We start from the raw sequence: 12,726 nt of genomic DNA, 5'->3' as shown, positions 1-12,726 counted from the left end.
CATTTCAATGAGACGCTGTTTCAGATGGTCACTCTGAAAACGAAGCGCATTCTCAGGACTAAATCTCTGAAACTAAAGCACTTCATCAGTACTAACTCTCTGGCAGGCAAGTATTGGGGGTTAGGTGAGGGCTGAGGTTAGACTTGGAGCTTAGGCGAGGGTTGGGGTTGAGGCTAAGCGTTAATTGGGGCTGTGTGTTACGGTTCATTTTTGGGCTGAGGCCACAGCTAGTGGTAGGACTGAGGCTCACTTTAGGGCTGAGACTAGATGTTCGGCCTGAGGATCAGCATTAGGGCTGAGGGCAGGGAAGGTTTACGCTGAGGATAGGGTTAGGGTTAGGGTTAGGGTTAATGCTGAGGTGAGGGTTAGCCTGAGGCGAGCGTTTGTATGGGTTTAGGGCTGAGGCTGGGTTTAGAGTCAGGGTTCGGGCAAAGAGACGCTGCCTCAGAACTGACCTGCTGACAATTAGCCAGTACCTTAGGTACTGATGAGCTAATAAAAAGGCCCGCTCTCAGCACTGACACTGCAGCAATGAAGTCTTGCCTCACAACTAACTCACAAAGGGCTCATAATTGAGCAAGTGCCGAATGATGAAAGGGTGCGGACTGAGGTGTTGCACAACTGCCAGGAGGGTCAGAACTGAGGTATTGCATCATTATCAGATGGTCAATACTGCAGCAGTGGCCCACTGTAATAGGGTCAGAAAGGTCATACTGAGGTCTTGCAAGATAGGGTCAGAACTGTTGGAGTGATTCATTATCAGAGGGTAGGCACTGAGGCATTGAAGCATTGACAGAGGGTCAACACACTGTCTGTATTGAACATGTGGCAATAATGTTCTGACTGCATAACATCAAGGCACTGCCTCAAAACTGACCCTTAATACTGACCCTCGCACAGTGCTGCATTGCCTCAGTCGTGATGCTGCATTCGTGTGGTACTAGCAGTTCCAACCCCATGAATAGGATGGGCTGAAGGGTAACATTTCTTGATATTTGCGAAATGGTTGACTTTGAATGAGTCCTGTCAGCATTCCTGTTTTACAGTTAATTTTATTTCTGTAACTGGTTTTTTTCTTTGCCAAGTCGTTTGTTACACCGGAGCAGAGGGAGCATTTTGTTCCTCGGCACTGGACGTCATCTCGGAATGAGACCGCGAACGGTGCCAGGAACAAACTCAGCCTCCAGGCCAGCCATTGATCGAGGGGTCCCTCACGGCCACAAGAACATGAGGCTTATTCTTTTTTACTCTCTACTTGTTATTCTTTTTAATTACTCTTTCTCCATCTTTTATTTCCTCAATAAATGTTCATCTTTCAGAAAATTGGCAAGCATTCCTTGAACTGCACTTGATAGAATCACAAAAGAACCACTTCGATGCACGCTGTCATCAAAAACACACCATTATTCTGAGGCACTGCCTCAGCATTGATCCTCTGACAATATCGCACTCCCACAGATTTGATCCTTTGACAACGAAGCAAGGCCTCGGTATTGAAGCTCTGACAATGCTTCAATCCCTCAGTTCTGACCATCAGACAAGGAGGCACCTTTATTTCTGACTCTCTCACAGTAGCAATATCTCAGGACTGACCTTCTATTTGTATGGCATTGCCTCACCTTAGAATGAGGTGTTGCCTCAGTCTTGACCTTCTGACAATAATGCACTCCCACAGTTTGGACCCTCTCATATTGCTGCATTTCCTCAATACTGACACTAAAAATGTGTGGCAGATCTTTAGTGCTGATCCTTTTACAAGGAAGCATTGTCTCAGTATTGACCATCTGACAATGATGAACTCTCACAGGGGTCAGGACTGAACCCCTGTCAATGAGGCACTTCTTCAGTGCCCGCACTCATTATTCGCCTTCTGACAAAGCTTCAATACCTCAGTACTGACCCTCTCACAGGGCCGATCTTCTGTCAAATCTAGAGAATTAATACAGAGGAGGTGTCTCTTATTAGAGGGTCTGCCTGAACTCTTGGTTGAAGTGTTCAATAAATTGCTACAACCTGAAAGAAGTAATTCTTCCCTGAATTAATAGGCAGCCAATTTGAAAATGTGGCCTCTGGTCGTAAAATCTTTCACAAATGGGAGTAATCTCTACGGATATACACTATCAAGCCTCTTAACAATCTTAAATGGCGAAAACATAAGATTTTTTTCAATCTTATAAACTCCAATGAATGTAGCCCAACTTTCCTAAGCATAGCAATCCCCTCCGCCATTTCCGAAATCAACCCAGTCAACATGAGGTGTCCGGCCTCCGCAGCACTCGCTCCGTGGCTGTACATGACTTGTAAGTTACCATCCTGCTGCTACGACTCTACTTCTATTTACGATGCAGTCCTCCGTCCATCCGAACATACTACCCTTGAACACACGGGCTCTTTTCTTTTGAGACACCTTATGAGCTGTACCTTATCAAATGCTTTGTTGAAATCTCAATGTACTACATCAACTGGTGGTCCTTCGTCAGTAATGTTTGTTTCCTTCTCAAAGCACTGTAGCAAGTTTGTCAAGTATTATTTCCCCTTTATGAAAAGATGTTAACTCTGTAGGATGTGAAAGCACACTCAGTACCCTGTTATTTCATCTTTCATTGCCGGCATGAACATCTACCCAGGTTGACCTAAATTGGCAATACTTGCTTACTATTTTGTCCAACTATCTTTGGAACAATGGTGTTATGTTCACAATCTTTCAACCCTCTGAGAATTTTCCACAATCTAAGGATTCTTGGAAGATTATCATCAGTGCCTCCATTGTATCTGCAGCTGCGTTCTTCAACATGAGAGGATACAACTCATCACACCCCTTGGATATTTTCTGTACTGATTGGAGTTATGTTTGGAATTCTGTGCAGTGACATTCACTTTTAACAGTTTGCTAAATACTACCAGGAACAGAAATTGTCATCCAGCTGCAACTAAACTAAAGCTTTCAGCACAGAAGGAAGTCTTTCAATTCATTATGAACCTATTAACTCCTGAAAAGGGCAATACGATTTGCCTCAGTCCACAAATCTTCTTTCTCCAACATCCTGAGATGCATTATCCGCATTTCTTCAAATTTACCACAGAATCTGTTTCCCTCACCCTTTCAGCAATACGCATGACAACAAATTGGCATTTTTAGTCCCCCGATAGCCTCCGTTGCACACGTACATTCTTAGATGATTATTTATTTGTGTGCCTGCTTTTTTGCTCGAATGGATAAAGGTAAATTTCTGTTCTTTTGTCATCAGAACTATTGCCTCCTCACTCTCATCTTCCTTGTTTTATCCTGTGCTGGAATATTTAATTTGTTGACATATCTGAAATATGTTGTTGAATGGATCGGGTTTTGTAACATTGCATTCCCCATTGACCATCTACCGATGCCGTTGCTTGTTCTAACAGTTATTATCTCGCAGAGTGGAAAATGCAGTTTGAAAGTAATGGAACGTTATCGATGAAGAAGTTGATGCATAAATTGCTGCGATCTTCTAAACTACAAACTCACCTTCAATTCTTTCTCGGTCAGAGCATTATGCCGGCACAAATGAATCGTGTTCTCAATGGGACTTCCAAAACCATGGAATTGAATTTGCACATTGATTCTTCTTCCCTCTTCAGAAATGCAAAGTAGTATCGTGATGAAGCTTCCAAGGCGATGATTGTGTCCTTCAATGAACGGAAAAGTGACTCTTAGATTCATGGAAATATTTCACTACTTCTATAGACATGAAAGGCAAACATTCTCCCTGCAAATGACCCAGTCTCATTTTATCGTATCTTTCTGATTTTACACGCCATGGGATAATCATTGCAGTGTAACAGAAATGTTGATCATGGAAATTTATCACTGTTTTCATAAATAATGGCAAATTTTCAACATCTTGCAATTGTATGAAGGCTCAGTCTCATCACACCTCGCCTGCTGCACAAAGACATTCTTACACTGCTTTGAATGTAAGGGCTCAAACAAAACACAATCATGACACAAATGCATCAACACACTACTTTCAATAGGATCTGATATCCTTGCCAGGCACTGGAGGGGTTGCGGAGACTGGTGAGTGGACAAAGTCGTTCCTCTGTTCAAGCAGGAAAACAGGGACTTTCCAGGAAACTACAGACTGGTGAGTGTCTCATGTCTCAAAAGTATGGGCTAATAAGGGACAGCCAGCATGGCATTATGCGGTGCAGGTTATGTCTTACCAAGTCAGTTGAAGTTTTCAAGGAGGTGACAAGGGTGATCAATTCAGGTAGAACAGTTGATAACATATACATGGATTTTACGAACGTTTTTAACAAGGTTCCTCATGGTATGCTCATCCAGAAGATTAGGATCCATGAGATCCATGGTGACTTGGCCTGCCCATATAAGGCAGACGGGAGCGGTGGAAGGCTAACAAAGATAACACAGTGTAGGGCTGGAGGAACACAGCAGGCCAGGCAGCATCAACAATGTCAGCTTTCCTGTTCCTCTGATGCTGCCTGACCTGCTGCGTTCCTCCAGCTCCACACTTGGTTAACTCTGATTCCAGCATCTACAGTTCTTGCCGTCTCAGTGGTGGAAAGCTGTTTTTCTGGCTGCAGCTCAGTGACGATTGGTGTTCCGCATCGATGTGGCTTCTGCTGTTTGTGATATATGTAAATGTCTTGGTGGCAAATGTAGACGGGGGATGAGTAAGTTTGCAGATGATATAAGGACCAATGGACTTGTGGACAGCATGGAAGGTTGTCAAAGGACACAGCAAGATACAGACCAATTGCAAACTCGAGCGGAGAAATGGCCGATGGAATTTAATCTGGGCAGGCATGAGGTGTTGCATTTTAGGAGAACAAGTGTTAAGGAAAGGGATACACAGTTAATGGCAGGATCCCAAACAGCAGTGAAGTCCAGAGGGATCTTGGGGTCCTCGATCGTAACTCCCTGACAGTCGCCACACAAGTAGACAGGGTGGTCAAGAAGGCATATCGCATGCTTGCCTTTATGCTGAGGGAAACTCAGTGCAAGAGTCAGGATGTCACATTGCAGCTTTACAAGACTTTGTTGAGACCACACAGAGTATTGCATTCAATTCTGGCCGCCACATTACACTAAGGATGTGCAGGCTTTGGGCAGGGTGCAGAAGAGATTTACCAGCATGCTGACTGGAATAGAGGGTATGAACGAGGAGGAGGAGCTGGAAAAACTCTTCGTTTTCTCTGGGGCAGGAGAAGCTGAGGGCAGGCTTGATAGAAGTCTATAAAATTAGGACATACATAAATACAGCTAACGGTCAGAAAATTTCTCCCCCGGAGTTGAAGTGTCCACTATTAGGGGGCATGCATTTAAGCTGAGAGGGGGGCAAGTTCAAAAGAGATGTGAGGGGCAAATATTTCACACTGAGCATGTTAAAAGTGTGGAATACATTGCCCGGGGTGGCAGTGGATGCAAATACGATGAAAGCATTTAAAAGGGTCTTTCAGTTAAGTGCACGAATATGCAAGGAATGGAGGACTATGGATCAAGGACAGGCAGAAAGGATTATTTCATTTGTTGTCATGTTTGGCCCAGCACGGTGGGCCAAAGGGCACATTCCTGTTGCTGTCGTGTTCCAAGTTTTATGCTCACTTGTATCATGATTGCAAAAAGTAGGATTGGGAAGCATTTTTGAGAAGCGTTTGAGAACATTATTTCACGTCAGGACAAACGGGATAAGGATTAGGTGACACAGCACAAACAGATTTTGGAGCCCATGATGAATCATGGGGACCTCACAAGCACCAATGATCAGAGGGATCTCAGGATCTTGATGTGTATGCCTGTTGATCCCCCAATGTAATGGACGAGGTCGTTGAAGTGGTTTGGAAGGCACATTGGATACTTGTCTTTAGTAGACTTAATATTAAGTGATAGAGTTTCAGAATAGGCAGGGTATGTACAAAATGTTGGTTAGACCCAACAGTGAAGTCAACGATGAGAAAATACAGTGAGACTTGGACAACGATCAGGCTTGGCCTGATAAAGGATAAGTTACATTTGCACCATACAAGTGCTAAGCAGCAATCAGCTCCAACAAGAGAGAATATGACCATATCAAAAAAATTCCATGTCCTTACGCTCACTTCATCCTTAGATTTATTTTTTTTTAAATGTGCAAGTGCTATGCAAGCCATGCAAGGCTACGGGCCAGGTGTTGGAAATCAGGTTAGAACAATTCAGTGCTTGTCCTTGACTGTCACAGAATCCGTGAGCTTAAGAATGTATTTCTCCTGTATTGTAGACTACTGAGGTGCTCGGCTATCCACTAAACCAAGGTTAACACTGATCTAAAACTAAACTGGGTCAGTTATAGAACCAGCAGTAGCCAGGTCCATGGTACAAACCACCCTGCTGTGGGACAGGCTCAGGTAAATCCAAGTGAGCGAGCGTGGTTGGAGACTCATTCATTGGGGGCATAGATTCTGTCGCCACATTTGAGACACCAGGGCTGTGTGTTGCTTCCCTGGTGCCAAGGTCAAGGACATCTCTGAGTGGTTGCAACAAATTCTTAAGGTGGAGGGTGAGCAGCCAAAGGCCACCGCGCACGTTGGTACCAATGACATGGGCAGAAAGAGGGAAGACATCCTGCGGACTATGGACAAGGAGTTAGCAAACAGGCTGAAAGGCAGGACCCAGAGGGTAATAATTTATGGGTTGCCACGAGTGCCACATGTTCGAGAGTTGTCATAGAAAGACAGGTGAGATGAATGCATGGTTAAGGAGCTGGCACAGGGGGCAGGCTTTCCGGCTCATGGATAATTGGGACCGTTTCTGAGCAAGGGGTGACCTGTGCAAGAGGGATGGGAGGCAAGACGCTGTCAGCGGGACAGGACAGAGGGGACAAGTCGTTGTGAGCGGGTTACGACGGAGGGGACAAGTGCCTGTGAGCAGATCAGGAAGGAGGGGCAAGTCGCCGGGAGGGTCCCCGTGTGCGGGTCAGGGCTGCGGGGGAGGGTTCCCGTGAGCGGGACAGGGCTGCGGGGGCAGGTTCCCGTGAGCGGGTCAGGGCTGCGGGGGAGAGTCCCCGTGTGCGGGTCAGGGCTGCGGGGGCCGGTCCCCGTGAGCGGGACAGGGCTGCGGGGGCAGTTAGCCGTGAGCGGGTCAGGGCTGCGGGGAAGGGTCCCCGTGAGCGGGTGAGGGCTGCGGGGAAGGGTCCCCGTGAGCGGGACAGGGCTGCGGGGGAGGGTCCCCGTGAGCGGGACAGGGCTGCGGGGGAGGGTCCCCGTGAGCGGGTCATGGCTGCGGGGGAGGGTCCCCGTGAGCGGGACAGGGCTGCGGGGGAGGGTCCCCGTGAGCGGGACAGGGCTGCGGGGGAGGGTCCCCGTGAGCGGGTGAGGGCTGCGGGGGCCGGTCCCCGTGAGCGGGACAGGGCTGCGGGGGCAGTTAGCCGTGAGCGGGTCAGGGCTGCGGGGAAGGGTCCCCGTGAGCGGGTGAGGGCTGCGGGGGCCGGTCCCCGTGAGCGGGACAGGGCTGCGGGGGAGGGTCCCTGTGAGCGGGTCAGGGCTGCGGGGGACAGTCCCTGTGAGCGGGTCAGGGCTGCGGGGGGGGACAGTCCCTGTGAGCGGGTCAGGGCTGCGGGGGCAACTGGCTCTGAGTGCGTCAGGAGAGAGGGCGCAAGTCACTGTGAGCGAGTCAGGACAGAAAGGGCAAGTCGCCGTGGACGGGTGAGGACTGCAGGGGCAAGAGGCTGTGAGGGGTTCAGGACAGCAGTGGCAAGAGGCTGGGGACAGGTAATGACAGAGGAGGCAAGTCGCTGTCAGTTGCTAAGTACTGCAGGGGCAAGTGGCTGTGCGCGGGTGAGGACGGAAGGGGCAAGTGGCTGTGTGCGGGTGACGATGGCGGGGGCAAGTGGCTGTCAGGAGGAGGGGGTGGCGGAGGGTGGGGGGAATAGGAGGAGGAGCGGGAGGGTGGGGGAAATGAGGAGTAGGAGAAAGGGTGGGGGGTCAGGAGTAGCAAGGGTACGGTCAAAGGATTGGGGGGGTGGGGCGGGAAGATGGAGGAAAAGGGTGGGGGGGGGGAAGGAGGGGGTGGAAGAGGGTGGGGGTGAGAGGGGAGGAGGAGGGGGAGGAGGGTGGGGGGAGTGGAGGAGGAGGAGGTCGTGGGGAGTGGAAGAGGAGGAGGAGGAGGAGGACAAGGAGGTTGGGGGGAGTGGAGGAGGAGGAGGAGGCGGAGGGTGGGGGGAGTGGAAGAGGAGGAGGAGGAGGCTGGTGGGAGTGGAGGAGGAGGAGGAGGGTGTTGGGAGTGGAGGAGGAGGAGGAGGAGTAGGAAGGAGAGGGAGAGGCTAAGTAGGAGGATGAGGAGGAGGGTGGTCGGGGGGAGGAGGAGGAGGGGGGAGAGATAATGGGAACTGCACATGCTGGAGAATCCAGTTTAACAAAGTGTGGAGCTGGATGAACACAACAGGCCAAGCAGCATCTCAGGAGCACAAAAGCTGACGTTTCGGGCCCAGACCCTCTCTCACAGACGGGGATGGGGTGGGGGAACTGGAATAAATAGGGAGAGAGGGGGGAGGCGGACCGAAGATGGAGAGAAAACAAGCTTCAAAATCTCCCCTTCCCCCACTGCATCCCAAAACCAGCTCAGCTCGTCCCCTCGCCCCACTGCATCCCAAAACCAGCTCAGCTCGTCCCCTCCCCCCACTGCATCCCAAAACCAGCTCAGCTCGTCCCCTCCCCCCACTGCATCCCAACCCTGTTCTTCCTCTCACCCATCCCTCTGTCCCACCTCTCGCCACACCTCCATTTCCTACCTCTACCTCATCCTGCCTCCTTGACCTATCCATCTTCCCTGGACTGACCTATCCTCACCCGACCTCACCTATACTCTCCTCTCTACCTATCTTCTTTTCTCTCCTTCTTCGGTCTGCCTCTCCCTCTCTCCCTATTTATTCCAGTTCCCTCTCCCCATCCCCGTCTCTGATGAAGGGTCTAGGCCCGAAACGTCAGCTTTTTGCTCCTGAGATGCTGCTTGGCCTGCTGTGTTCATCCAGCTCCACACTTTGTTCACGTGGATTCTCCAGCATCTGCAGTTCTCCTTATCTCTCCTCCTCCTCAACTCCTCCATTGCCCCCCAGCCCACTCCTCCTCCTTCCCCCCAACCCTCCTCCTACTCCGTGATAACAAAGGAGGAGCAAGAGGGGGGTTGTGGGGGAAGCAGGAGGGTGGGGGGGAAATGAGGAGGGGGAGGAGGGTGGGGCGGAGAAGGAGGAGGGTTGAGGGGAATGAGGAGCGGGGTAGGGGCTGGAAGGAGGAGGGTGGTAGGAAGGAAGGAGGAGGGTGGTCGGGGGGGGGGAAGGAGGAGGAGGAGGGCGGGGCGGAGAATGAGGAGGGTTGGGGGGAATGAGGAGGAGGGTAGGGGCTGGAAGGAGGAGGGGGGTAGGGGGTGGAAGGAGGAGGGGGGTAGGGGGTGGAAGGAGGAGGAGGGTGGGGGGATGAAGAGGAGGGGGGGAAGGAGGAGGAGGGTGCTGAGGGGGGAGGCGGAGGGTGGGGGCAAAGGAGGTTGTGGAGGAGGGTGGTGGGGAAAGGAGGAGGAGGGTGGGGGGTGGAAGGAGGAGGAGGGTGGGGTGGTGGAAGGTGGAGGAGGGTGGGGGGTGGAAGGTGGAGGAGGGTGGGGGGTGGAAGGTGGAGAAGGGTGGGGGGTGGAAGGTGGAGGAGGGTGGGGGGTGGAATGTGGAGGAGGGTGGGGGGTGGAAGGAGGAGGAGGGTGGGGGGTGGAAGGAGGAGGAAGGTGGGGGGTGGAAGGAGGAGGAGGGTCGGGGGAAGGAGGGGGGTGGGGGGTAAGGAGGAGGAGGGTGGGGGGGAAAGGAGGAGGAGGGTGGGGGGGAAAGGAGGAGGAGGGTGGGGGGGAAAGGAGGAGGGGGTGGGGGGGAAAGGAGGAGGGGGTGGGGGGGAAAGGAGGAGGGGGTGGGGGGGAAAGGAGGAGGGGGTGGGGGGGAAAGGAGGAGGGGGTGGGGGGGGGAAGGAGGAGGGGGTGGGGGGGGAAGGAGGAGGGGGTGGGGGGGGGGAAGGAGGAGGGGGTGGGGGGGGAAGGAGGAGGGGGTGGGGGGGGGGGAAGGAGGAGGGGGTGGGGGGGGAAAGGAGGAGGGGGTGGGGGGGGAAAGGAGGAGGGGGTGGGGGGGGAAAGGAGGAGGGGGTGGGGGGGGAAAGGAGGAGGGGGTGGGGGGGGAAAGGAGGAGGGGGTGGGGGGGGAAAGGAGGAGGGGGTGGGGGGGGAAAGGAGGAGGGGGTGGGGGGGGAAAGGAGGAGGGGGTGGGGGGGGGGAAGGAGGGGGGGGTGGGGGGGGGGGAAGGAGGAGGGGGTGGGGGGGGGGAAGGAGGAGGGGGTGGGGGGGGGGAAGGAGGAGGGGGTGGAAGGAGGAGGAGGGTGGGGGTGGAAGGAGGAGGAGGATGGGGGTGGAAGGAAGAGGAGGGTGGTGAGGAGGAAGAGGAGGGTGGTGAGGAGGGAGGTGGAGGGTGGGGGCAAAGGAGGTTGTGGAGGAGGGTGGTGGGGATAGGAAGAGGAGGGGTGGAATGAAGAAGAGTGTGGGGGGGGGGAGATGGAGGACGAGGGTTGGGGGGGGGGGGAGAAGGAGGAGGGTGGGTGGGGTGCTTGAGAGTGGGTCAGAACTGCAGGGGCCAGTCGCTGTGAGGTCAGGACCGAGGGGGCAAGTCGCCGTGAGCGGGTCAGGACCGAGGGGGCCAGTCCCTGTGAGCGGGTCCGGGCTGCGGGGGACAGTCCCTGTCAGCGGGACAGGGCTGCGGGGGACAGTCCCTGTCAGCGGGACAGGGCTGCGGGGGACAGTCCCTGTCAGCGGGACAGGGCTGCGGGGGACAGTCCCTGTCAGCGGGACAGGGCTGCGGGGGACAGTCCCTGTCAGCGGGACAGGGCTGCGGGGGACAGTCCCTGTCAGCGGGACAGGGCTGCGGGGGACAGTCCCTGTCAGCGGGACAGGGCTGCGGGGGACAGTCCCTGTGAGCGGGACAGGGCTGCGGGGGACAGTCCCTGTGAGCGGGACAGGGCTGCAGGGGCCCAGTCGTCAGCAGATGTACTCTCTGACTAAGTACACTGTTTTGAAGGCGAGAGGTCCAATGATATCAGTTAAGCCCCCCTTGTTTTTGTATTGTGTACTTCTGACATATGCGCAAATGGACAACCTCACTCTCCTGCAAAGCTGCAGAATGAATCATGCTGCAATATTTGTCAACTCCCACGTGAGCACTGATACGTTCATAAATCTCACATCAATAACCTTACCTCTCAAGCTTCTCGCCTTCTAGAACTGTTTGTACTAGTAAATAACTCAAGCGAGGATGTTTGGCAAAGTGTTTCTTTGATCTGAACTTATTTTTCAGCACCTTGCTGAAATCACGCACATCTTCACCTGATGTTGTCTAAAAATGTAAAATAAATCAAATTTAGTTAAGAATTAATAATGAACCAATCTACTCAACTCACTCTATAATCCACGCTCTCCCTGCTAAATGTCTTGGAAGATGTAAAATTAAAGAGTCTGCAATTCTGAGGGAAAAAGTCGCTATCTTTCTGTAAGATTATGATAAAGGTTAGATATGTCTGAATGTGAGTTTCGAACAATTAAGCTTGAGTTTCATACAGTCGTACAGCATGAAAAAAGATCCTTTGGTCCAACCAGGCTATGCTGATCACAATCCCAAACTGAACTAGCTACACCTGCCTGTGCTTGGCCCATATCTCTCCAAAGATTTCTATCATCTTTCTATCTTCTGGCTACAACATCACCTCAACAGAATTCTCCATCTTGTGGTCAAATACTAAAACTATACAATTAACTCATTTCAAATGATACACAGATCCAGGATTCACATTAGTGGCCTTTCTGGTTGAATTGCTAATTATTTTAACAACAGTGCATTTTTTGTCCAATTATGCCATGTATAATTACTGATCCAAAATTCATCTCATTGGGTTTTTTTTTGGTTTTTTGTAGAGTCGAAGATGAGATCAATACATTGGTGAGAAATTATCTTGATTTGCAGATTCAAAGTCACTATAGTCCCAGACGGGACCACAGGACTGCTCTCCCAGTGGACAGAGAGATAACTGGAGGTGGTTTAAATTGAAGGTTGCCACACCTCAGATGAGGAGACAGGTTGAGAAGGAGACTCCTTCATTGTAACTTCAGACAGTGTAGTATTCCATGCTGTTGGTATCATTCTGAATTACCAACCAGCCAACTGAGCTAACTGGCTCCCAGGCAAAATATACAATCAGTTTGGATAGATATGAACACCAAAGGAAAGTCGTCACAGCTGTGACAGTTTCAGATTCATGCATCCCCTGACAGAAGACACAGTCCAGGAGAGCATACAGTCTATAGACCAAGAGGTAATCGGATCTTGGAAGAAAGATGTTACAATAAACTGTGAATCCAATTGGCACAGGTAGCATGGAGGATTCTTTTTATATTCACGGGATGTGGATGTTGCTGGCTAACCCCAATTATGAGGAAGGGACAGATGGAGGGAGGAACGGACGGCTGGAGCAGGACGGCGGGGGGGGGAAAGGAGCAGGACGGCGGGGGGGGGAGAAAGGAGCAGGACGGGGGGTGGGGGAAAGGAGCAGGACGGGGGGTGGGGGGGGAAGGAGCAGGACGGGGGGTGGGGGGGGAAGGAGCAGGACGGGGGGTGGGGGGGGAAGGAGCAGGACGGGGGGTGGGGGGGGAAGGAGCAGGACGGGGGGTGGGGGGGGAAGGAGC

At 52.1% G+C, this 12,726-nt stretch overlaps 1 protein-coding gene across 7 annotated transcripts in view; it reads right to left on the bottom strand.

Annotated features, from left to right (window-relative positions):
- LOC132207796 (complement C5-like) overlaps window positions 1–12,726 on the bottom strand; it is a 186,707-nt gene that overhangs the window by 161,539 nt on the left and 12,442 nt on the right. For all 7 annotated transcript variants that reach the window (XR_009443836.1, XR_009443832.1, XR_009443833.1 and 4 more), the window contains exons 2-3: window positions 11,247–11,383; window positions 3,506–3,666 (exon numbers count right to left, since the gene is read on the bottom strand). Coding sequence is in view for 1 of the 7 variants with exons in the window: in XM_059643651.1 (XP_059499634.1) it covers window positions 3,615–3,666; window positions 11,247–11,383 (189 nt within the window). In the remaining 6 variants the exon portion in view is untranslated. The remainder of the gene's footprint in view (window positions 1–3,505; window positions 3,667–11,246; window positions 11,384–12,726) is intronic.

The sequence above is a fragment of the Stegostoma tigrinum genome, unplaced genomic scaffold (assembly GCF_030684315.1).
Source record: "Stegostoma tigrinum isolate sSteTig4 unplaced genomic scaffold, sSteTig4.hap1 scaffold_159, whole genome shotgun sequence".
NCBI classification, from domain to species: Eukaryota; Metazoa; Chordata; class Chondrichthyes; order Orectolobiformes; family Stegostomatidae; genus Stegostoma; species Stegostoma tigrinum.
Note: the sequence above shows the minus strand (reverse complement) of the source record. Positions and strands in the feature narration are given on the sequence as shown.